Source organism: Hippopotamus amphibius, chromosome 4 (genome assembly GCF_030028045.1).
Source record: "Hippopotamus amphibius kiboko isolate mHipAmp2 chromosome 4, mHipAmp2.hap2, whole genome shotgun sequence".
Lineage (NCBI taxonomy): Eukaryota > Metazoa > Chordata > Mammalia > Artiodactyla > Hippopotamidae > Hippopotamus > Hippopotamus amphibius.
This window is the reverse complement of record NC_080189.1, coordinates 158,993,074-159,019,986: the sequence shown is the minus strand read 5'-3', so window position 1 is coordinate 159,019,986 and position 26,913 is coordinate 158,993,074. Positions and strand designations below refer to the sequence as shown.

Below are 26,913 nucleotides of genomic sequence, written 5' to 3'. Positions count from 1 at the left end.
CTTAAGGTTTCCCCATGTCTTTTCATGGCTTGGTAGCTCATTTCTTTTTAGTGCTGAATATTATTCCATTCTTTAGATGTATCACAGTTTACTGTTTATCTCTTCACCTACTGAAGGACCTCTTGGTTGTTTCCAAGTTTTGGCAGTTATGAAGTACGCTTTTATAAACAACCATGTGCAGGTTTTTTGTGGAATTTTCAACTCCTTTGGGTAAATAACTAGGCAGAGAGGATTGCTGGATTGTAAGGTAACAGTATGTTAGTTTTGTAAGAATCTGTCAAACTCTTCCAGAGTGGCTGTACCATTTTGCATTCCCTGTAACAATGAAAGTAACTATTGTTCCACATCCTTGCCAGAATTTGTTGTCAGTCTTCTGAATTTTAGTCATTCCAATAGGTGTGTAGTAGGATTTCATTGTCATTTTATTTTTTATTTTATTTTTTAAAACATATTTATTTGGTTGCACTGGGTCTTTAGTTGTGACTTTCAGGCTCCTTAGTTGCAGCTTGCTGATTCCTTAGTTGCAGCAGGTGGGCTTCTTTTTTTTTTTTAATTAATTTATTTATTGGCTGCGTTGGGTCTTCGTTGCTGTGCGTGGACTTTCTCTAGTTGCGGGAAGTAGGGGCTATTCTTCATTGCAATGCGCAGGCTTCTCATTGCTGTGGCTTCTCATTGCTGTGGCTTCTTTTGTTGCAGAGCATGGGCTCTAGGTGCACGGGCTTCAGTCGTTGTGGCATGTGGGCTCAGTAGTTGTGGCTCTCGGGCTCAGTAGTTGTGGTGTGTGGGCCTAGTTGCTCTGTGGCATGTGGGATCTTCCTGGACCAGGGGTCGAACCTGTGTCCCCTGCATTGCCAGGTGGATTCTTAACCACTGTGCCACCAGGGAAGCCCCCAGGTGGGCTTCTTATTTGTGGCTTGCAGGCTCCTTAGTTGTGACATTCGAACTCTTAGTTGCAGCATGCATATGGGATCTGGTTCCCTGACCAGTGATCAAACCTGGGCCCCCTGCATTGGGAGCACTGAGCCACCAAGAAAGTCCCTCATAGTCATTTTAATTTGCAGTTCCCCAATGACATGATTTTGAACATCTTTTCATGAGCTTACTTGCCATCTGTATATCTTCTTTGTTGAGATATCTGTTCAAATCTTTTGCCCATTTTTTAAATTGAGTTGTTAGTTTTAAGAGTTCTTTGTATATATTTTTTAATATTAATTTTTTTACTTATTTTGGCTGTGAAGGGTCTTAGTTGCAGCACGCTGGATCTTTGTTGTGGCATGTGGGATCTTTAGTTGGGACATGCAGGCTCTTAGTTGTGGCATGTGGGCTTCTTAGTTACATCACGTGGACTCTTAGTTGTGGCATGCATGCAGGATCTAGTTCCCTGATTAGGGATCAAACCTGGGCTCCCTGCGTTGGGAAGGCAGAATCTTACCCGCTGGACCACCAGGGAAGTCCCTCTCTGTATATTTTGGGTAACAGTCGCTTGTCAGATGTGTCTTTTGGAAATATTTTCTTCCATTCTGTGGATTGTATTCTCTTCTTTTGACAGTGTCTTATGCAGAGCAGAAGGTTTTAATTTTAATGAAGTCTAGCTCATGAATTATTTCTTTCACAGATGATGCCTTTGGTCTATTTTAAAAGTCATTATCATACCCAAGGTTTTCCAGATTTTTTTCCTGTGTTATCTTCTTTGAGTTTTGTAGTTTAGCAGTTTACATCTAGGTCTCTGACCCATTTTGAACTAATTTTTGTGAAGGGTGTGAAGTTTGTGTCTAACTTAATTTTTTTGCATGAGGCTGTCCAGTTGTTCCAATATCATTTATTAAAAAGACTATCTTTTCTTCATTATACTGCCTTTGCTCTTTTGTCAGAGATCAGTTAACAATGTTTATGTGGTCCATCTGGGGCTTTAAATTTTTGAATGAGTTTGTCAAAATCTGCAAAATAACTTGCTGGGGTTTTGATTGGAATTGTATTGAATCTGTAGATCAAGTAGGGAAGAATTGATGTCTCAACAATATTGAGTCTTCTTATTCATAAACATGGATTACCTCTCCATTTATTTAGTTCATCTTTGATTTTGTTCATCAGAGTTTTGTGGCTTTCAAGATATTGTATGTATTTTTGTTAGATTTGCAATAAATTATACCTAAGTATTTAATTTTTTAGGTACTAATGTAAATGTATTGTTTTTAATTTCGAATTCCACTTGTTTGTTGCTGGTATATTATAGGAAAGTGATTAACTTTTGTATATTAACCTTGTATCCTGCAACCTTGCTATAATTAATTGCTTATTAGTTCCAGGAGTTTTTTGGCTGATTCTTTTGGATTTCTACATAGATGATCATATCATCTGCGAACAAATACAGTTTCATTTTGTCCTTTCTATTCTGTATATCTTTTATCTCCTTCTCTTGTCTTATTCCATTAACTAGCATTTCCTAGTTAATGATGTTAACTGCGAGTTATATGATGTTAAAAAGGAATGGTGAGGGGCTTCCTAGGTGGCGCAGTGGTTAAGAATCCGCCTGCCAATGCAGAGGTCACGGGTTCGATCCCAGCTCCAGGAAGATCCCACATGCCACGGAGCAACTAAGCCCGTGTGCCAAAAAAAAAAAAAAAAAAAAAAAAAAAAAAAAAAAAAAAGGAATGGTGAGAGGAGACATCTTTGCCTTGTTCTTTTTTTTTTTTTTTTCTTAATTTATTTATTTGGCCGCCCCTGGGCTTTAGTTGCGGCACATGGGATCCTCACTTGCAGTATGTGGAATCTTTAGTTGCAGCATGCAGGATCTAGTTCCCTGAACTGGGATCAAACCCGAGCCCCCTGCATTGAGAGTACGGAGTCTTAACTGCTGGACCACCAGGGAAGTCCCTTTGCCTTGTTCTCGATCTTACCAGGAAGCCTTCTAGTTTTTCACGATTAAGTAAAATGTCAGCTGTTCTGACATAATAAAGAGTAGGTGTTCTTTATTAAATTGGGGAAATTCCTCTCTATTCCTAGTTTGCTGAGAGTTTTTATCGTGAATGAGTGTTGGATTTTGTCAAATGCCTTTTCTGTCTCTTGATATATCATGTGACTTTTCTTTTTAACCTGTTGATGTGATGGATTACGTGAAATGATTTTCAAATGTTGAATCAGACTTTCATATCTGAGATAAATCCCTCTTGATTGTGGTGTATAATTCTTATTATACATTGTTGGATTTGATTTGCTACTGTTTCTGGCCACATTTTTATTAATAGTTTCATTGGGCCCCTTCATGGAATGCTGATCAAGTATTCAGTTGAAGCTTTGAAGAATAGCATATATATATTGGATGGCAGCATTGAAGTCAGATTTTTTTCCCTCCATAGGCTGAATTGGTTAAATCTAGCAAGATAGGATTTAGAGCACATTATGTAAAGATTTTTTGAGAATCAATTTAATATGCACAGTTAATGGCACAAACTGCCTGTTTTTTAATTCCAGCTCTGTCGCTTAGAAGCTTTGTAACCTTGAGCAGGTTATTTAAGCTCTCCATTTTTCAGTTTCTTCATCTATAAAAGGGAGGTACTAATGGTACTTATCACGTAGGGTTGTTTTGGAGTATGAAAGAAGTAATGTATATAAGTCATTTAAAACAATATCTGGGACATAGTAAGGGCTGATTAACTGTTACCTGTGGTGGTCATAAAGTTTTGCACTTAGGTTCAAAAAAACTCAGTTGATTAGGATTTGAGTGGTATGATTTAGCACAACTGAGAGAGATTAGATAACAGTCTTTTGTTGATTGTAAATGTAAGGGAGTGATAGTGTGATTTGGATAGGATAAAAATTAATATAGTTTAAAGGTCTAAAAGAGTGGTTAACAGTCCTGATTTTGTCTCTATCAATTTCCCACTAAAATCATTTGAAGAAAAATTAAAATTTAATATTTCTGAGTTTGAGATTGGTGGAAAGCCCTTTGCCAGAATCTAGGAGAAATATGTAATTACTTACAAAGTAGAGGATCTGGATTGAGAAAAAGCAACCTAAATATTTCTAGATTTTGGCTAAGATTCCATGACAGAAGGAAGGAAAATATTTCATGACTATTTCCGATGGTCTGTCCCTGGGCTTATAGGCATAAGGTTAGCACCAACTGAAGAATTGTGTTTCTCTTCTCTCGTAGTGATTTTCAAACTTAAAAAAATTATTCAGGTAAAAGGAAGCTTTCCTTTCTCAGTGACACCTAAACTGAACACTATCTAATATTGCAAACTATCTTGTTGAATTTTTTGTATAACTTTTAACTAACTATACAGTTTACTTAGATTTATAGTTTCTCTCTCCCACAGCTAGAATTTTAAGTCCCGTGAAGGCCTTTTTCACTGAAGCACCTAGAATAGTGCCTGGGACAACGTAGGCACTCACTAAATGTTTGCTGAATGAGTTGGATGAACAAAATCTGAGACTGAAGCTCAATATATTATACCACTTAAAAGCAATAGAAGCTTTAATTCAAGTCAGGGCAGGGAGTTCTACCCACTGGGTCCTTCCTTCTTCCACCCTGTGGCAACTCTCTGTAGCATAGTTTGAAAACTATTTTACAAGTAATGATCTATGAGGTTGCTGGAGTAGGGTTTGCCCATTTGATTTTATCCTTCTTTCTATATCTAGAAACAGTAATTCCCAGAAAACAGCTGGGCCTCAGTGGGATGGTAGTAGATACATGTGATTGGCTACAGAAAGGCTCATTTCTTATGGGAAATATACTTTCTAAACTATAAAGGTGTATTACAACCACTGGTTGAGAGACAACTCCTGGTAGCATTGCATATGACATCAATTCAGAATATCAGAGAACATTGTGATGCAAATGTTTTAGATACTAAACAAAACAAAAATCAGCAAAGAAAATCAATAAAGCTCGGATAAACCCCTGTAATATAAACAAACAAATAAACCTGTGTTTCAAATTAATAACATAAATGCACTGAAGGAAGAAAGTAAGCCAAGTAATTTTTGAGCATCCTATACTTTGAAATTCAAGATAAAAAGAGCTGTAAACAAATAATAAACCTTAATTCGTAGGCTGTTTTTGTAATAGTATGAATTGGCAATTTCGAAACTATTTTCTATTTTAGGATTCAACAAATGAATGAGTATATTGAGGATTTTGGGAGCCAGGTTTTTGATTGTTGGAGAAGGGAATTTTATGTATATGGAAGAAAAGTCTCCAGTGCACCCTGTGACTTTGGATTTGAATTGGAGGTTATGAACTCATAGTTTTTAACATTTATTTATATTAAGACAGAAACGTGTATGCATGTATACACTTATGTATCTTTCTCTTAGAGACATGTATACATTTGTATGTATACATATATATGTATATGCATATGCATATATGTGTGTATGTGTGTGTATTCCAGCTTTGTTTGCTAAGAGGCCTGGAAGCAATTACAGTGAACGCACTTAACTCCCATATGCTTGTTTCTAAACCATTCTCCACTTAAAGGAAACCAGAGCTCCTTGGAGAAATGGGTGATCCCAGGAAGAACTGGATAAGGGAAAGTACAAGAGGAGCCTGGAACATATTATTGTTTCAGAAAGTAAGGAGGTAGTCACAGAATGGTGGGGACAGTCAAAAGGAACAGGAACTAGTTTGGAGAAGCATCCACTGGCCAAATAAATAATGATAGTTATAGATTATAACCCATTGAAAAAATAAGAACCATACAAATATAAATAAGTGAATGAATAAATTATTAAGTTGGGGAGAAGGGAAGGTTCTTCATTAAAATGGCTAATAAGTATAGAACTATTGGAATTAGAAAATGACCGTTTTGAAAAAATTAAAATAGTACTTTCTCACAAGAATCCTCTGCAGGTACCAAAACTCTGGGGTAAAAGTTTGGTGAGGAATATATTTACATAGTCTCAAGACAGTTCCTAACAAAATATTATTACAAAGAGAAAAACAGTAACTTCACAGTGGAGAAACTTGGCAGATACTCCTAAACCAAGTGATCAAAGTTATCATCACTGGTAATAGAACCCACTGGCATCTTGCAGCTTCTGATATGGTGCAGTGAGAAGCACCCACCATTACTTTGTGACATTACTATAAAAAAATGCATAGCCTTAATTTAAACATGAGAGACCATCAGACAAACCTAAATTGAGGAACATGCTACAAAATAAATGGTCTGTGTTCTTTAAAAATATCACTCTTAAAAGACATAGACTGAGGAACTGTTCCAGATGATAGGATTCTAAAGAGACATTACCACTGAAAGTAGTGTGCATGATCCTGAATTGAATTCTGGACTGGGGAAATCAATAGCTTTAAAGGACATTTTTAAGGCAGTTTAATGGCATTTGAATATGGGCTGTAATTATATAGTAGAAATTTTAACATTGATACAATACTGATTTGGTCAGCTATACTGTAGTTATCTAAGTGAATGTCTGTATTCCTAGAAAACTACATGAAAATATTGAGGGCTGAAATGCTATAGTGTCTGCAACTCACTCTCATATGGTTCAAGGAAAAAATGTGTGAGGAAGAGACTGACAAAGCAAATGGGGTAAAATGTAAATAGTGATAGTTGCAAATTTTCTCAAAGTTACATAAAAATTTAGGTAGAATATTTACCTAAAAATTCCTAAATTAAAATATTTGGGGCTTCCCTTGTGGCGCAGTGGTTAAGAATCCACCTACCAATACAGGGGACATGAGTTTGAGCCCTGGTCCAGGAAAATGCCACATGCCAAGAAGCAGCTCAGCCTGTGAGCCACAGCTACTGAGCCTGAGCTCTAGAGCTCACGAGCCACAGCTACTGAGCCCATGCACTGCAGCTACTGAAACCCATGCGCCTAGAGCCTGTGCTCCACAAGAGAAGCCACCTCAATACGAAGCCCACGCACTGCAATGAAGAGTAGGCCCCTGCTCTCTTCAACTACGGAAAGCCCGCACACAGCAATGAAGACCCAATGCAGCCAATAAATAAAAAATAAATAAATAAATTTATTTTTAAAATATTTGGGTTGTGATTGAGCTGACTTGATCATATTAATGATTTTAGAACTCATGAAAAGGACAAAAAATTATTCTCATCATTTAGAGAAAGTAAAGCAGTGAAGGAAATACTGATCAAGTAGAAAAACTCCAAATTATTAAGATACAGACAGAAGGACCAGATTTTTTTGTTTGGTTTTCTGTCATGGCCTAGTAACCTTGAACACCTCATGTCCTATGTTCATTTCCTTGGAACTTTTATAAAATAGGTAGTTTAAGGATTTCCTGAACATTTCCTGTATAACTAATAAGTTTTCTTTAAAAAGGTGCTTTGTAAAAATTATTCTTTGTTCCAGACAGATAATTTTACAAATTTATTGAGAAAATTTGAAGAACATTTTTGCAATTATTTGTTAAAAGGGGATATTTTGAGGGATGGAAGTTCTTTATTAAATCTTTGAGCTACAATGAATACACAGTCATTTTTATAATTATTTTTATGTAATATTAATAATATAATTCATATTTTAGACTAGTAGCATTCATAAAACCTCAGCTTGGTAATAGTAAAGATGAGCTGTTTAACAGAATTATCCTATAGGATTTTTGTATAATGCCTACTTTTCCTTTTTTAAAATGATTTTTGTACTGTATTGCTAAAATGACCCCCCATCAAAGAAACACCTAACCTTATCACAAACAGATGTATTATTGGTAAATGCAGGAATTGATAGAAATCTCATTATTCATTATAAAATTATTTTACTGAGATTCTAAAGACAGCAATAGTGACAGTTTTACTTGTTTTGACTAGTGTAAAATGCCAGGTATAAATGGACACAATCACTCTTTGGTGGTAACAATAGTTCTAACCTAGTTTGATGACATGTCTATTTCTTTCTGGTCTTCTCTTATAAAAATTTGTTCCTACCAGTGCCGGGAATCACTCATTCTTGACACTGCTCTTCCTGTTCTGGACCCCTTGAATACTACTAGTCTTAGAAAGTGTATGCGTGGAATTGGATTCGTGGGAGTTGTCAACAAACAATGTCTTATCTGTTTGTCTCTTTCTCTATGTATATACGGTATTTTATATTTCAAAGATTCAGTAATTTACCTCCAGACATTTGACTTTTATCCAGGGGAATTATTTATTATGAATTAGAGGAGATAATGGTTCTGTTTGTGTGTGAATCTTATAGTTGCTGTGGTGACTTCGAGTGGTCATCTTCATTATGTCATTATAATAAAGCCCTGATTTCTGGGGGAAATTGTAAACCGTCTATTTTTATTTTGTATATCTGTGTTTTGTTTGGATTTACCATATCAGTGTAATGTAGCAATAGTTATGTTACTAACGACAATTTTGTGAGATGTTTATTATTCTCATTTTACAGATGAGGAAACTGAGGCTTGGTGAAGTTACGAAACTTGTCCAAGGTCACACAGCTTGTAAAGGGCACAGTCAAGATTCAGAGCCAGGTCTGTCCAACTTCAAACTCTTAATCATGGCCATGAAACTTTGAAATAGCTGTGAAGTATCAACCTGTGATAAGTTGTATTGATATTAATATTGCTTAACTGTGGTTTAACTCTTACTGATAATTTTCAATGGTGAGCTTTTTCATCCATAATAATTTTGTGTCTTTTAAATATTGTGAAAAGAAGTATAACATAGTAATTAAGGGTCTGGGCTCTGGAAACAACTACTGGGTGTGAATCACTAAGCTTCTCTACTTACTTGTGACGTTGGGAAAGTTACTTAACTTTTCTATACTTCAGTTTTCCTATCTTTAAAATGGTGATAGTAATATTATTCACCTGATGAGGATTATTGTGAAGATTAAATGATTTAGTGTATATAAAGCACTTATAACAGTGCCTGGCACACAGTAAGCATTCAATAAATGTTAACTATTAGTATTATCATCTCCTAGCAACAAGTAAAGCAGATGATCATTATTTCTAATTCTGTTAGGAAATTTGGATAAAGCAAAGTTTAAGCAGCTCTTGAAACCTACATAAAGCAAAATTAAATGTGAATAAGTTATGACATGCTACTATACATAGAAAATCCTGAAGATGCTACCAGAAAACTACTAGAGCTAAGCAAAGAATTTGGTAAAGTAGCAGAATACAAAATTAAAGCACAGAACTTTCTTGCATTCCTATACACTAACAATGAAAAATCAGAAAGAGAAATTAAGGAGACAATCCCATTTACCACTGCAACAAAAAGAATAAAATACCTAAGACTAAACCTACCTAAGGAGGCAAAAGACCTGTATGCAGAAAACTGTAAGACAGTGATGAAAGAAATCAAAGACCATACAGACAGATGGAGAGATATCCCATGTTCTTGGATTAGAAGAATCAACATTGTGAAAATGACTGTACTACCCAAAACAATCTACAGATTCAATGCAATCCCTATCAAATTACCAATGGCATTTTTCACAGAACTAGAACAAAATATTATAGTTTATATAGAAACACAAAAGACTCCGAATAGCCAAAGCAATCTTGAGAAGGAAAAACCGAGTTGGAAGAATCAGGCTCCCTGACTTAAGACTATATTACAAAGCTACAGTAATCAAGACAGTATGGTACTGGCACAAAAACAGAAATATAGATCAATGGAACAAGATAGAAAGCCCAGAGATAAACCCACATGCATATGGTCACCTTATCTTTGACAAAGGAGGCAAGAATATACAATGGAGAAAAGACAGCCTTTCAGTAAGTGGTGCTGGGGAAACTGGACAGTTACATGTAAAACAATGAAATTAGAATACTCCTTAACACCATATACAAAAATAAACTCAAGAGGGATTAAAGACCTAAATGTAAGGCCAGACACTATAAAATTCTTAGAGGAAAATATAGACAGAACACTCTGTGACATAAATGACAGCAGTATCCTTTTTGACCCACCTCCTAGAGTAATGGAAATAAAAACAAAAATAAATACATGGGACCTAATGAAATTTAAAAGTTTTTGCACAACAAAAGAAACCATAAACAATACAAAAAGACAACCCTCAGAATGGGAGAAAATATTTGCAAACGAAGCAACCAACAAAGGATTATTCTCCAGAATATACAAGCAGCTCATGTAGCTCAATATCAAAAAAACAAACAGCCCCATCCAAAAGTGGGCAGAAGACCTAAATAGACATTTCTCCGAAGAAGACATACAGATGGCCAACAAACACATGAAAAGATGCTCAACATCACTAATCATTAGAGAAATGCAAATCAAAACCACAATGAGGTATCACCTCACACTGGTCAGAATGGCCATCATCAAAAAATCTAGGAACAATAAATGCTCGGGAGGCTGTGGAGTAAAGGGTGCTGGTGTAGCTTGATACAGCCACTATGGAAAACAGTGTGGAGATTCCTTAAAAAACTAAAAATAGAACTACCATATGACCCAGCAATTGCACTTCTGGGCATATACCCAGAGAAAACCATAATTCAAAAAGATACATGTACCGTAATGTTCATTGCAGCACTATTTACAATAGCCAGGACATGGAAGCAACCTAAATGTCCATCAACAGATGAATGAATAAAGAAGATGTGGCAAATATATACAATGGAATATTACTCAGTCATAAAAAGGAACGAAATTGAGTTACTTGCAGTGAGGTGGATGGACCTAGAGTCTGTCATACAGAGTGAAGTAACTTATAAAGAGAAAAACAAATACCATATGCTAACGCATATATATGGAATCTTAAAAAATGGTACTGATGAACCCAGTGGCAGGGCAATAATAAAGATGCAGATGTAGAGTTCAAACTTGAGGACACGGGGCAGGGGGTGGCGGGGGCGGGCTGGGGAAGGGGAAGCTGGGATGAAGTGAGAGAGTAGCACTGATATATATACACTACCAAATGTAAAACAGATGGCTAGTGGGAAGCTGCTGCATAACACAGGGAGATCAACTCTATGATTGGTGATGACCTAGAGGGGTGGGATAGGGAGGGTGGGAGGGAGGCTCAAGAGGGAGGGATATGGGGATATATGTATAACTACAGCTGATTCACTTTGTTGTACAGCAGAAACTGGCACAACAGTGTAAAGCAATTATACTCCAAGGAAGATCTGAAAAAGAAAATTGAGTAAGTTATACCTAAAGAAAATCATTCATTTGATCAAGGTCAGGTCTACTGTAAAGCAGACTGGGCAACTGCTTATAGGTCTCATATGTACAAGGATATGTGTACAAGGACCACATATTGGTCCACTAGAGGTATCCTTTGAGCTCAATATGATCATTGTATTATGAATGTGTTTTATCTGTTTTCCTCTTGTAAGTGGAATTGGTATTCAAAATAAATGTTTACATTTTTAGGTGACTTTTAAGGAGATGATGTTTTGGCAGTGTTCACAGACGATTATCAAGAATGGAAACTATGTGTTATGTAAAATGTTGGCAACATTTCATCACTTGCAGGAGTGGTTATTAGAACTTACATTGTGGTGATTGTGCACACTGATTGACCTTTGAATCAATGGGACCACAGCACATTCAACTAGAACCCAGCCATGTACCAATCATGTGTTCTTCAGTCATACTTGTTGCTTGTAGCTGTCAGAATTCTGAACTGTGGTATCAATTCTTGCTACAATTTAAAGTAAAATACCTATAATTAGCACCTAATAAGCTTATACCAATTGCAAAAATATCCAACAAAGGGAGTAATTTGAGTCGTTACGTAAAAATTCAAAAGCTGTTATTAAAAATGGGACTTGCTTTGGATATGAGCCCAAAATTTCAGAAGCTTTCATCTATACATGCATTTAATTTGATATCCTTATTTTATGATATTGAGCCTTCTCCTTGAACATAGTATATCTTTCTAGCTATTTAGATATTTTAAAATATCTTTCAGTGAAGTTTCTTTTTCTCTTTAAAGGTCTCTCAAATCTTCTCTTAAATTTAATTATTAGATTGTTTATTTGTTATTACTGTTGTAAATAGTCTTTTTCCTCTTTTTTTTTCCATTTTCTATTTGCTGGTATAAGTTTGTTTAGTATTTAGATCTGTGTTCATCCACTTTTCTAAAGTATGGTGATTGCAATTGTGTCTTCCTTTCCAGTGCTTACACTGTTTCTTTTTCTTGCCTCACTATGCTAGTTAGGACTTCTGAATCACCCTTGCATCGCTGGGATGAATTCAACTTAATCATGATCATCTTTTTAAAAAGTATGTAGTTGAGGGACTTCCCTGGTGGTCCAGTGGTTGAGACTTCATGCTTCCACTGTAGCAGGTGTGGGATTGATCCCTCGTCAGGGAACTAAGATCCCATGTGCCATGCAGCATAGCCAAAAAAAAAAAAAACAAAACAGTGTAGTTGAATTTAACCTATTAGTAGTTCATTTAGAATTTTCACATCTATGTCCACAGATGGAATTGGTCCATAATTTTTATTTCTTATAGTATTGCCCTTAATTGAATTTGGTATCCAGATTATGCCAATCTTAAAGAATGAGGTGGGAACTAACCCCCCTCCCTTTCACCCACCTCTCAAATAGGATGTATAAAAGACTGGAATGATCTGTGTTTTCTTTATATATAAACCTTACCTTTTCAATTAATTAATTTATTGGCTGCATTGGGTCTTCATTGTTGCACTCGGGCTTTCTCTAGTTGCAGCAAGTGGAGGCTACTCTTTGTTGCAGTGCATGGGCTTCTCATTGCGATGGTTTCTCTTGTTGTGGAGCAAGGGCTCTAGGCACACAGGTTTCAGTAGTTGTGGCACACGGGCTTAGTTGCTTCGAGGCTTGTGGGATCTTCCCAGACCAGGGATTGAACTTATGTTCCCCTGCATTGGCAGGCAGATTCTTAACCACTGCACCACCAGGGAAGTCCCTGATTTGTTTTTTGAAAGTTTGATTGAACTTCTGTTTGACTCTCTGGGCTTAGTGTTTTGCGGGGAGAGGTGTGAGCTTAGTATTTGGCTGGGGGTGGCAGGCAGAGATGTGTATTTGGTTTTCTAAATGGTTTTATCTAGGGTTTCTGTTTCTAGTTAAATCTGTTTTAGAAAGTTTTTCTCTTTTTTTTAGGAATCCATCCCTTTTGTCTGATTTTTTTAAGTATTTGGCATAAAGGTGTTTAAAGCATTCTTTTGTTATCTTTTAAATTTCTGTTGTCTAAGTATTTATCTCTTTTTTATTCCTAATATTTTTTGTGCCTTCCTTTTTTTCCTTCATCAGTCTTGCTAAGAGATTTTATGCATTTTTTTAGTCTTAGCAGAAAAGTCAGTGCTTGACTTTGATTTTCTCTGTTGTATGTTTCCAGTTTCATTAATTTCTGACCTTTCTCCTTTCTTCACTTTTAAGGGAAAAGCAGAATCTAATATAAGGATGCTGGGGTATCTCCCAGTTTCCAAGGACAGGCTTTTGTTAGGGATTAAGAGCATCTGGAACCGGGGCTTACAGTGCTACTAGGACCTTGCTTCTTTCTCTTTCCTTTGAGTCTATTTCTTTCTCTCTTGCTATCAACTGGCATTTCTTCTCTTCAGTCTGTATGGCAGAAAATAGTGCAAATTGAGTCTCTGAAATTTGATGTCAGTTCCAACTTGGTGTGCTCTTGATTCCTCTAGAGATTTCAGGTTTTTCCATCTGCATTACTTTTTTCTTTCAGAAATTTTTTTTTAGAATTCTCTTTAATGAGATTTTCTGGAGTAAACTCAGTTATGTTGTCTGAAAGTCTTTATCATCCTCATTCTTGATGGGTGTTTCTTTAGGTATAAAATTATGGGGTGGTAGTTATTTTTGTAGTCATTGGAAGAAATAATTCCACTCTCGTCTGGTTTCCATTGTTGCTATTGATAAATCAGCTGCCAAGTAGTTTTTCATTTAAGCAAACTTGTCTTTTTTACCTCTGACTGCTTTTGAGCTGTCTGGTTTTTGGTTTACTGAAGTTTCATATGTTGTGCCTAGATATAGATTTCTTTTTATTTATCCTATGTGAAAATTTGACTGTAAACTGCTTATTTTCCTTGGAAAAAATATTTGTGGGTGTTCTTTGAGGCCTTAGAAAGAAATGCATGCTTCAAGAGGATTTACCTTTGTTTTTCTTCCAGATGCCTCAGGTACTGCTGTTTGGTGACTAGATTCACCCCTTGAGGTTTTGGACCACCCAAATGAAGTGAATTTGGGTTGAAATTATGTGTGTGGGCTTGCTTGTCTTTACAGTCTCTTAGGAATCTTTGTTCTCTTTTGCAACAGGAAGACAAGTTTCCTTGTAGTCCTTTGGGGATCCCATGTGGGAATGGGTGGACTGGGTTTACTTCTGGTTCACTCATTTCCTGAGGATGAAACTTTTGGTGGGGGGTGAGGAAGAGGTGTGTGTCCCAGCTTTATGAAGAAAGGGTCTTCTATTAGATTTTCCATGTTGGGTGGGTCTTTAACTTCAACTTCTGTTTTTTGCCAGGAGATTATCAAATCTGAAGCTCAACGTTGTGAGTTAAGCAGATGTCTACAGGACAAAACAGTTTTATTAAGCCACTTATTTCTTTGAGTTTCTGCTTTCTTATAGATTTTGGTCTGGTTATTCCTTTACCATCTTTTTAGCTCCTCAATGCTTTTAATATTTTTTATTCATCACTTTTAGTTGTCTTCAGTGAGAGAATTGGTTGAATAATCTAGCCTAATATGTTACTGGAGGTGGTATTTTATTCTAATTTCTTGGGTTTTCTTTATTTTTTTTTTTCTGATTCCTTCAGATAGGTGTTTAGGTGACCAGTTATTAGCCTTATTTTCTTTTTTCCTTTTTTTTAAGAGAACTTTATTTTATTTATTATTTTTTGGCTGTGTTGTGTCTGTTGTTGTGTGCAGGCTTTCTCTAGTTGTGGCGTGCAGGGGGCTACGCTTCGTTGCGGTGCATGGGCTTCTCATTGGGGTGGCTTCTCTTGTTGTGGAGCATGGGCTCTAGGCATGTGGGCTTCAGTAGTTGCAGCACTCGGACTCAGTGGTTGTGGCTTGTGGGCTCTAGAGAGCAAACTCAGTAGTTGTGGCACACGGGTTTAGTTGCCCCGTGGCATGTGGGATCTTCCTGGATTGGGGCTCGAACCCGTGTCCCCTGCATTGGCAGGCGGATTGTTAACCACTGCGCCACCAGGGAAATCTCAGCCTTATTTTCTAATATAAGCGTTTAGAGCTATACATTTATAAGTGGCTCATGAGGTTTGAAATGGCTTATTTCATTATTATTAACTATAGATGTTTGAGAACTTTAATTTGTTATTGTGACTTTCAGTTATACTTATGTCCTTAAGCCATATCCTAGGACCCACAAGTCAGTTGGAGTTTTGAAATATGTGGATTTTAAAAGATTTATCTTGGAACTTCCCTGGCAGTCCAGTGCTTTAAGACTTCGCCTTCCAATGCAGGGGGTGCAAGTTCGATTCTTGGTCAGGGAGCTGGGATCCCACATGCCTCGTGGCTGAAAAACTAAAATATAAAACAGAAGCAATATTGTAAGAAATTCAAAAAAGACTTTAAAAAAATGGTCCATATAGGGACTTTCCTGGTGGCTCAGTGGTTAAGAATCCGTCTGCCAATGCAGGGGAAAACGGATTAGAGCCCTGGTCTGGGGAGATCCCACATGCCAAGGAGCAACTAAGCCTGTGCGCCACAATTACTAAGCCTGCACTCTAGAGCCCGAAAGCCACAACTACTGAAGCCTGCACGCCTAGAGCCCGTGCTCCGCAACAAGAGAAGCCAATGCAATGAGAAGCCCACGCACCACAACAGAGAGTAGCCCCCACTCACAACTAGAGAAAGCCCGCAGGCAGCCAAGAATAAACAAACAAATAAATCTATTTTAAAGTCCCTATAAAAAGTCTTAAAATTTGTCTTTTTTTATATTTAACTCACCTTTAAAAAAACCAGGATTTCCAATTTGTATTACAAAGTAAGACTCAGCGATGCTATCTATGTACAAGAGACACACAAGATGATTTAGAAAAATGAAAGAGATATGTGAAGATATACAGGCAAATGGAAACAATAAGAAAGGAAGAGTTGCTCTGTGACCACTCCTTTCAGTGGTTTTCTCTCCCCTTCCTGATAGCAAACTTTAGTAAAAAACTAATAGTCCATACCATTGAGATGTTTTGAGGAAGTCTCAAAAAGATTGATTTTGTGTTAATCATAGAATAGTCATTTTCTTTTTCTTTCTTCTCCCTGTTCTTTCCCTTCTCTTCTTCTCCCTTCTCCTCTTCCTTTTTCTTTACACTTGAACGTATCTGAATTGGGATGTGTCTGTCATATTGGGATACATCTTATTATTGGCAGTATTTCACAATTAATAATTATTAATTAACAATTAATTTTGGCAGTATTTGAAGAACATAAAATAATGATACATCTTGCAACTGATAGTATCTTAGCTTTGATGAAATATACATTTTTATGTACATACAATGACTCTTCATCCTACTCCATCCTCTACTTGAAATGCCCCCATTTTTTGTCACTCCCATCCTGTGCTTATATCATTCAAGATCTTAATGGAGGAAATAATCCTTATTTTCTTATCCTGGCTCCTCTTCTTTTAGCACTTAGCACAACGCTTTGTTGGACATGGGGTTGTATTTAATTAACAATTAAGGGAAGTGTGTAGGTATAATGAATCATAGCACAGACTGTGACACATTTATATTAGTGACCATTTTTTTAGCTTCTTGGTGAGGGGAAATTAATACCTATATTAAGATTATTTTGAATATAAAGAACAGAGCCTAGTGCTTCCTACATTAAGCAAGTTAGAGAATTTATTAGATGGATATTTAGTTACCTGATAATGTTCAAGAAAGAGTTTAACCAACGAAACAAAAAAAAATAAAGGGGATTCCCTTGTGGCGCAGTGGTTACGACTCCACACTTCCACTGCAGGGGGCATAGGTTCAGTCCCTGGTAGGGGAACCAAGATCCCACATGCTGTGTGGCATGGCCAAAAAAACCAAAGCAAAACAAAACAAAAAAACAGTAATTAAAAAATATAAAGCACTGTCAGAAAGAGAAAAACAAATATTATATATTAACGCATATATGTGGACTCTAGAAAAATGGTGCAGATGAACCTATTTGCAGGGCAGGAATAGAAACGCAGATGTAGAGAACGGGGAGGGTGGGATGATTATGTTTGACATAAATACACTACCATGTGTAAGATAGATAGCTAGTGGGCACGTGCTGTATAGCACAGGGAGCTCAGCACTGTGCTCTGTGATGACCTAGATGGGTCGGATGAAGTGGGGAGGGAGGTCCAAAAGGGAGGGGATACGCATATACATATAACTGATTCACTTCACTGTACAGCAAAAACTAACAACATTGTAAAGCAGTTATACTCCAATAAAATGTATGCTTAAAACAAAAAAGAAGTGGAAAATAAAATATAAAGCACTGTGAAAGAAATGAAAAGAGTAGTAACAAAGAATTAAAGAGGATGGTATTTAGAGGAAAAGAAGGCTTTTTTTTTTTTTTTAATTAATTTATTTATTTGGCTGCACCGGGTCTTTGTTGCTGTGTGCGGGATCTTTAGTTGTGGCATGTGGGATCTAGTTTTCTGACCAGGGATCGACCCCGGGCCCCCCTGCATTGGGAGTCTTAACCACTGGACCACCAGGAAGGTCCTGAAGACAGAAGTTCTTGAAGGTTCTGAGAGAAAAGCATTTTAGACAGAGGGAAACAGCAGGTCCAAAGTGGGAAAGAGCTTCAGTTAACTGAAAGAATACTAGTTAGTTGAGGAGAGTGTCACCTTGAGGTAGGAGAGCAGACAGGGACTATACGTTAATATGCTAACATCTGCTGCACACTTGTGAAGTGCTGGCCACTGTTCCAAGCACTTCTTGAGCAGTGTGAATTATTATGCCATACTTACTGACTCTCTGAATGCTGAGAGTTTGGATTTAATCTGAAGATGTATTGAGAAGCCATGGAACTATTACTCAGTGTCATGATCCTTTTTTTCTTTTCTTTTTTTCTATTTTTTTCTTTTTTTTTTTTTTGGCTGCATTGGGTCTTTGTTGCTGTGCGCAGGCTTTCTCTAGTTGTGGTGAGCGGGGGCTACTCTTCATTGCAGTGCGCAGGCTTCTCGTCGCAGTGGCTTCTCTTATTGTGGAGCACAGGCTCTAGGCACACAAGCTTCAGTAGTTGTGGCTTGTGGGCTTTGTGGGCTCTAGAGCACAGGTTCAGTAGTTGTGGCACACGGGCTTTGTTACTCTGTGGCATGTGGGATCTTCCCAGATCAGAGATCAAACCTGTGTCCCCTGCATTGGCAGGCGGATTCTTAACCACTGCGCCACCAGGGAAGTCTCCATTATTCATTTTTATCGATTACGCTTGCTACTTTGTACACAGTTGATCAGAGGGGGACAGCAGAGGAAATAGAAATAAATGCTAGTTGATAGTACTAGTAGTAGCTTATACTAGTTCAGGTAGGAGATGAAATAATCTTGCACCATGGTTCTGATGGTAGAGATAAAGAGCAGTGGACAGATTTAAGATATATTTACAAGTCTTTTGTTGATGGCTTGGATAAAGGGAGAGGGTTGTGAGGGAAAGGAAGGAGTCAGATTGGAGACGGTTAAAGAATTGAAGAGATGATGTGTGTAGATGATTTGTGAAGTTATTTGTCAGTAAAGAAGAGCAAAGCTGTGTTCAGCCTTCTCATTTCTATCATTTTTCCAGTGGCATTTCTGTCTCTCCCTTTTTTAAATTCTTAGAGCCAAATATATTTTTATTCTAGTCTGCCTCTCCAGATTGCAGCACCTTTTTCTCATCCCACACTTGACAGATGCTTAGAGGAGGAAAGTCAGTTAAAAAGTAGGCTAGCATTCTCAGCAGTTCTGCCCTTTTCCATCAAGATGTTCCTTGCTAAATCAGTCCTTGCTATATCAGAGCAAAACCATTTTGTTCTAGAAGTAAAGGTTTAATTCTTGAAGGAACAGCATTATGTAGTCAGTCTCTGTATATGTGTGTTGTCGGATTGGGGGTGATGGTCATATGTATTTTTATCTGTTAAGTCTCAACGTGCCTTAAAAGATAAAGGTAAGGATAGCTGAATTGCAAATGCAATCCACCAATTGTTTTCTCAACTGAAAGGCAAATGATCAGCTGAAAAATAAGATTGGTTGTGTAACTGAAAGAAAAACTCTCAGAAGAGATAGCTTTTTTTTTTTTAATGTTTCTTAAATATTTACAGGTTCAGCTTTTGAAACCACCTTTTACTGCAGTTTTATTTTTATTTTTAAAAAATATTTATTTAATTTGGCTGCTCTAGGTCTTAGTTGCAATACATGGGATCTTTGCTGTGGCATGCGGGTTCTCAGTTTCGGCATGCGGACTGCTAGTGTGACATGCATGCGGCATCTAGTTCGCCTACCAGGGATCAAACCCGGGTCCCCTGCACCGGGAGTGCAGAGTCTTATCCACTGGACCACCAGGGAAGTCCCTGACAGCAATTTTAGGTAGACAGTCTTTTCTCATTTTATGAAGCTCTAGTTTTCCATTATTTTTAAGGGGTGAATAAATAAGCCATGTATCAAAACAAAAGAAGGAATTTTGTGGACAAGATGAAAATTAGTAAGGCAGAAATCTGAAATTAAAGTCAGATAATAAGGATCGTGGAATACTGTGTAAATCAGTGGTTCTTAAATTTTTGGTAGTTACAGAATTCTTTGAGATTCTAAAGAAGTTTGAATAGTCTGGCCCCAGAAAGTGTACGGATATTTTTCTCAAAGCATAATTCCTAAACATAAGCAAGCTATTTCAACTGTGTTCAGCTGAAAACAGCAAACTATTCCATATTACAAAGAATCCTGGGCTGTGTCGCATTTATTGCAAGATAGTGTGCTATTGTACTTTGTGGATGATTTAAAGTAGTCCTGATGTTATTTTGATTTTTTTGCTTTTAGTGCTATCTTTGCAACTTAACCCTGTGAGATGAGAGTCTCTGAAAAAATAAGTTTAGCTGATCTAAGGAAATTTGTGAGTTTATTATTTTTTTCTCAGCTATTCAGAATGGTACACATGGTTTTATATTTTAGTTTATGTATTATTACATTAGGAACCAACTAATAACTGTTGTAACAATTAGAGTAATTTTACCATTTTCCCTAACTTTGATTTTTCTTTTTCTTTCTTAAAGGGCAACTATCTTAAGTGTCAAGGTCAAGTTTCCTGAGTGTGTCTTGTCTATTTCCAATGTATATCAAGTATGTGCTATATATTGTTTGTGGGTTTTTTTTCTTATAGTGAATTTTCTAAAGCATTGTCTTGTCCAATCTTCCTTATAATTTATATACAAGAGGGGCCTAAAGTTAGAGGTGTAATTGTGACAATAGAACAAAGAAAAGCAAACTAGCATAATTTAGAAGGAAAAAAAACTCTAGAGAGAAAAATCCTCATTTTCCTAAGAATTGTAGCTCTCTAATGGCCCTACAAAAGCCTTTGGTTAGTTTTATTTTCTCTTTTTTGAAAATTTCTTCTTTTGTAAAATTATTTTTTCTTTTCTTTCTTTCTTTTTTTTTTTTCCTGATTCATTTTATTTTATTTTATTTTATTTTGGCCACACTGCCCAGCTTGTGGGATCTTCCCAACCAGGGTGGAACCTGCGCCCTCAGCAGTGAAAGTGCAGAGTCCTAACCACTGGACTGCCAGGGAATTCCCATCTAGTTCATTTTATTTATTTTTTATTTTTAAATATTTATTTATTTATTTATTGTCTGTGTTGGGTCTTCATTGCAGCTTGCAGGCTTTCTCTAGTTGTGAGTGGGGGGTTACTCTTTGTTGCAGTGCACAGACTTCTCAGTGTGGTGGCTTCTCTTCTTGTGGAGTACAGGCTCTAGGTGCGCTAGCTTCAGTAGTTGCAGCACATGGGCTCACTAGTTGCGGTGCATGGGTCCTAGAGCCTGTGGGCTTCAGTAATTGCAGTGTATGAGCTCTGTAGTTGTGGCACGCAGGCTCTAGGGCTCATGGGCTTCAGTAGTTGTGGTGCACAGGCTTAGTTGCTCGGTGGCATGTGGGATCTTCCCAGACCAAGGCTCGAACCCGTGGCCCCTGCATTAGCAGGTGGATTCTTAACCACTGCACCACCGGGAATGTCCCCTGTCTGGTTCATTTTAGATTGGGCTGGACAAACTAAATTTCAATAACTTTATTCTTTTCAGTAAAAGTGAGACTTAAATTTTGTAACTGAATGTGACTTGTTTTTCTTACCCCTTGTTAGATGACATAATTATATATGTATATGTATTTATATTTCTACACTCCCCATCTCTGTCCTCAGAAAGATTTTAGGTGACTTGCTTTCCACCTAATTAAAATTATAAAATAGTTGATGTGTACAAAAGAATATATGTATCATATGTAGGTTATAGAGCATAATGAAATGAAAACTTGTGTATCTTCTATTCAGCTTAAGAATTAGAGCATTACTAAAACTTTTGAAGTCCCTGTGTAAACCTTTCCCAATTATGTCCCTCTTACTTTTCCCTCAGAAGTAACACTGCCCTTAATTATGTTTATCATTATCTTGTTTTTCTTTCTAGTTTTGCTAATTATACCATATCCCTAAATGTTATGATGTTTAGTTTTGCATATTTTTGAGAGGTAATGTCAGGGGACTAAGAACACAGATTCTGGTGCCAGGTAGATCTGCCACTTACTAACCATGTAATTTAGGCAAATTACTCAACTTTTCAGTGCCTGTTTCCTCATCCATGAAATAGAGATTAAAAATAGAATCTACCTGATAGGGCTATTGTGAGAATAAAATGAGTCATTATATGCAGAGTGCACAGTGCCTGATACACAGGCAGTATTCTCTGAGTGTTCGTTGTTGTTAGTATTTGTATAAAGGAATCATAATATAAACAGTTTGTTTCCCTCCTCCTCAGAGTTATGATTGTGAGATTCATCAATGTTGATTGTTATAGCTTCTTTTTCTCTTGATTATTTTTATTTTAAAAAATGTTGAAATTGAGGTCTTTTTATTTCTGCATGGTTTTCTAATAGTGTGAATATTCTGTATTTCTTGTGTTGATGGATAATTATATTCTAGTGTTTATTATTTTACTGATTACAGACAAACAATGCTACACAGACATTATCTTACACACCTTCTTGTGCACATGTTTAAGAGTTTCTCTAGGATATACACCTAGAGACGGAACTGCTGAGTTGTAAGGGTATGTGAGTCTTCAACTTTCCTAGACGATGCCAAATTACTTATCAAAATGATTGACCTAGTTTATGCTCCTGTAAGGATATGAGAGTGCCTGTTGCCCCATATTTTATTGTCTGACTCTTTAATATTTGCTAAACTGACAGATGTAAAATGGTATATAGTGTCTTGTTTGCATTTTCCTGATTGCTAATGGGGTTGAGCATGATTTTCATGTGTTCATTGGCTGTTTCTCTTCCTTTGTAAAATGTTTGCTGTATATTTTGCTCATTTTCTGTTGATATTCTGTTTTAAACTAATGCTTGATTTGTTTATTGATTTTTAGAAATTCTTTATTAGGATACTAATATTTTGTTTATATATGTGGTGTATATTCTCCTAGTTTTGTGCCTTGTCTTTCATTTTCAGGTGGATGATTTTTCACAGATATGTAAAGATTAGAGGAAATTCTTTTGTTAGACCAGTTTCTTGTTTGGAGTGGATAAAATATAATTCCCAGAATCCTTAAACCGAATTTTTAAAAAGTAAGATTTTTAGTCTTTCTAAGTAATCTGTTCCAATGTAAATAACCACTATAAAGAAAAGGCCTTGCATTGTTATAGAATTAGAACAATAGCTCTTATTAAAGCTTTTTTAATATTGAAATAATCCAACTTTATAACCATAAAGCTAACTGCATATGCTACGTTGATAAGCCATTTTTAGAAATTATACTTTTTTCCAGTTTGTAGTTTACCATATGAAACATAATTATTGTTTTTTATTCTCTGCTAGAGAATTTTTGTTTGTTTCAAGGCATGGTAGTAGTATACCTTACAATGACTGAATAGGCCATAGAAGATTCTTTTAGGAACTTTAACCTTCTTAGTTGGTGAGTATAACAAGTCAGATGAAACTTTTTACAGCGAATTCACTTAGAAAGCTTTGCTTTACTTGGAGTTTTATTTTGCCACTTTTTGTAGTATATGATGTTTTCTAAGGAACTTTTAGGAACTGATCCTAGAATTAGTTTGTCTCTTCCCTTAAACATGGGCTTCCTGTGGTTAGGGACAGTTATTTCTTTTTTCTTTTTCTTTTCTTTTTTTTATATACTTGTGTAATTTTATTTATTTATTTATTTATTTATTTATTTATTTATTTATTTATTTATTTTATTGGCTGTGTTGGATCTTCTTTGCTGTGTGTGGGCTTTCTTTTTAGTTGCAGTGAGTGGGGGCTCCACTTCGTTGTGGTGTGCGGGCTCATTGCCGTGGCTTCTCTTGTTGCAGAGCACAGGCTCTAGGCGCATGGGCTTCAGTAGTTGCAGCACATGGGCTCAATAGTTGTGGCTAACGGGCTCTAAAGCGCAGGCTCAATAGTTGTGGCCCATGGGCTTAGTTGCTCCGAGGCATGTGGGATCTTCCCGGAGCAGGGGTCGAACCCGTGTCCCCTGCATTGGCAGGCAGTTTCTTAACCACTGCGCCACCTAGGAAGCCCAGGGACAGTTATTTCTTAACAGTCTGTAAACTTGCACATGAAGCTCCTGTTGAAGTACCATTCACAGTAGATGCCTGATATTTATTATTTCTTCTTCTTTTTTTTTTGTTCTTTCCTGTATAGAGCAAATTACCATGTGTGCCTGTAATCTTTCATACACTCATATACTTAGGTTGTGTTCAAGAAGTCTGTTTATTTTGTCAAGCATGAGGTTAATTACCATGAAAAGTATGATAATTTAGCTGACCTTTTAATTAGTATTATAAATAAGATTTCCTATTTGAAACAGTTGAGCAAATACTTTGTTTTAGAAAATTGTCTTTAATTCCAGCAGTGGAATTCAATATACCTTTCTCCCATTAAAAAAAAAATTATTTACTTACTTTGGCTGCACTGGGTCTTAGTTGCAGCACACAGGATCTTCATTGCAGCATGCCGGATCCTCTGCTGTGGCGCTCAGGCTCCTCCTTGCAGCGTTAGGGCTTCTCTTTAGTTGTGGCACTTGGGCTTCAGAGTGTGTGGGCTCGCTAGTTGTGGCCTGCGTGCTCAGTATTTGTAGTGTGTGGGCTTAGTTGCCCTGCAGAACGTGGATCCTCGTTCCCCGACCAGGGATCAAACCCACATCCCCTGCATTAGAAGGGAGACTCTTAACCACTGGACCACCAGGGAAGTCCCCCTTTCTCCCATTTAAATATTCTAAATCTGACTTCAACAGATATTATATCAGCAAATAGTGTAATTTCTAGAGCAGATATGGAAACAAGACTCAGGAGCACTTCTAGTATGAACCATCTGCATCCAGTTCACTGTCATCTGCTGGATTATTGTAGTAGCCTCCTAATTGTCTCCCTGTTTCATTCTTAACTCAGCAGCCAAGTGTAAAATATAAGTGCTTCTTTTTAGAACCCTCCAGTGGCTCCCCGTTTCTCTCAGAGGAAAAATCAAAGTGTTTGGCCTACAAGGTCCTATATTACTTTGTCCTGTGTAACCTATTTAGTCTCATCTCTACTATTCTCTTGTCTTCATTTTGCACTGGACATACTGATCTTTCTGTTTGTCACACACTCTAGGCAAGCTATTCCCGCAGGACCTTTGCTTTAATTATTTTCTTTTTCTGGAATGCTCATCCTACTATATGGCCCACTTTTTTATCTTCTTTAATTCTTTGCTCAAGTGTTACTTTCTTAATTTAAAATTTCATCCCTGCCTCTGGTACTTCTAATCCCCCTCTTAACCTTGTTCATCTTTTTCTGCATAGCATTTACCACCTTCTAACATACCACAGAGTTGGTTTTGTTTGGGTGAATGTTGCACAATTAGTTCTTCAAGTATAGTTCCAACATGAATGATGGCTGATATTTTTGCTTGTTTAGTGAGTAAGATGAAAGTGAAGCAATGAAGGTGTGTGTCAAAATTTCACTCATTTGTCAGTGACGTGAGAGACTTCTTTGCTGTATTAGATAACTGTTTTCAAACAGTGGAAGAATATTTCCTCAGTTTTTTTGTGCTATTCATAATGTAATGGTTATACACAGCACACACTTAATTTCAATCTACATTGTAACATTTTCTCCATCAGTTTCTTAGATCTAGACAATCAGAAAACAATAAATCAAGCAGTGATTGGTAGTTTTTGCCAAATTCTGTGGTGTAAATACTTCCACCATGGCTGATTTCAAGTTACCAACATGAAGTCACTGACCATGATGTCGGGAAAAGAGAGGTACAGTAGCCCAGCATTAGGTAGTATTTCTACCATACAGATACAAAATCATAAATAACCCCAAGAGCATAGATAATAGGAAAATGTAGTTAAAAAACAAAAAACAAAAAAAGCTAGGAAGTGATGAGTTTCTAGTGTTTACCTTTGTTTTCAAATAACTTATTTAATTATAAGTTTATATAATTTAATTTGTAATAAAGGCTATGTTTAGCACCCAGTTCACAAACTTGCTGAAAATTTGACAGTTGAATCTTGTTAGTCAGCACACCACTGTGAGTAATCTGGCTATTTATTTTCTGTCTGTCTCCTTCATAGAGGCAGTGGTTTTCTTCTGTATTGTTTGCTGTAGCATGGCATTCGAGGCAGTCAATAAATACTTATTGAATGAATTTTAATTAAACTATTTGAGGTCTTTTATATATAATTTAAAATTCATGTAAATGTACTAGGTGCTGAGTGAAAAATAAATATTTGTCTTCAGATAAATTGAAACCTTTTTTCTTCATTTTCAGATATGAAGTTTTGATTATAACAAAGCATAAAATTCTTACTTCTCTGAATTATTAACCTAGATTATAAGTAAAAGCATACTCCTCTGAAAGGGATGAAAAGATTTTCAGATTTGCCTTGCTGAGAGAAAGATATGTGATCCCTCTTTTATGAATAAAAAAAATGAAGCATATATGCATAGAAAAAAAAGGAATAAACTCTAAAATGTTGATGGAGGTTTAGTGGGATTAAGGTCATTTGTATTTCATTCTTTGGATTTTTCTGTTTTTCCTGTTCTTTATAAGTCACGTCTCTTACATGATAAAATTATTTTAAAATAAGCTTCTTTACTATACCGTCATATAGTATTTTAGTTGAAAGAGGAGGAAAGTAAAATATTACAAGTAGAATATATAGGGTGAAGAAAGAAAAAGAAACAGCATATTTGAAAGGTCAGATCTTCATAGGATTATGCAGCGAAGTATTGGGAGACAAGGCTGGAAAAAGGTTGGGTTCAAGTTGTAGAGGCTCCTGAATGTCAGATTCAGGCATTAAACTTTAGGATCTTCGACAGTTTTTGAACACAATCAAGGAAGAATTTTAGGAATATTAATCTGGGACAACTATGTAGGAAGATTAGAGGAAAGAGGGGTTGGAGTCAGGGTTGTTGCAGAGGTTCATGGATGAAGTGAATTTTCTGCCAGGGCAATTAGGAATAGAAATGCTGAATGGCCGATACCAGAGATGTTGATACCTGTTCCCATCCAATAGCACCTGTTGATGAACTTGGTATGGAAGAATTATGGAAAAGCATCAGAGATGAACCTTAGAGTATGCTGTTCTCATTTTAAAGCTTTGATGGATGAAAAGGTGTTATGTAGAAATAGGAGAGTCAGGAAGAAGAGCTTGTTTGAAAGGAAAGATAAATTGATTTGGAGACATTTGAATTGGAAGTACAAGACTAGAATTCACAAAGAAGTCAGGGCCAGATATGAACTCTATAGGAGACAGAGAAAGAAAAGAATTTAT

At 36.6% G+C, this 26,913-nt stretch overlaps 1 protein-coding gene across 37 annotated transcripts in view; it reads left to right on the top strand.

Moving 5' to 3' along the window:
- NUMB (NUMB endocytic adaptor protein) overlaps nucleotides 1-26,913 on the top strand; it is a 168,158-nt gene that overhangs the window by 66,270 nt on the left and 74,975 nt on the right. For 12 of the 37 annotated variants that reach the window (XM_057730732.1, XM_057730738.1, XM_057730735.1 and 9 more), the window contains 3 exons: nucleotides 8,383-8,467; nucleotides 19,293-19,479; nucleotides 20,160-20,226. The exons of 3 other annotated variants lie outside the window; for them this stretch is intronic. In XM_057730732.1, coding sequence (XP_057586715.1) covers nucleotides 8,383-8,467; nucleotides 19,293-19,479; nucleotides 20,160-20,226 — 339 coding nt within the window. Of the gene's footprint in view, nucleotides 1-8,382; nucleotides 8,468-11,052; nucleotides 11,116-19,292; nucleotides 19,480-19,926; nucleotides 20,000-20,159; nucleotides 20,227-22,604; nucleotides 22,721-26,913 lie in introns of those variants that run through there. 22 more of the 37 variants (XM_057730747.1, XM_057730751.1, XM_057730770.1 and 19 more) reach the window with 11 other exon arrangements.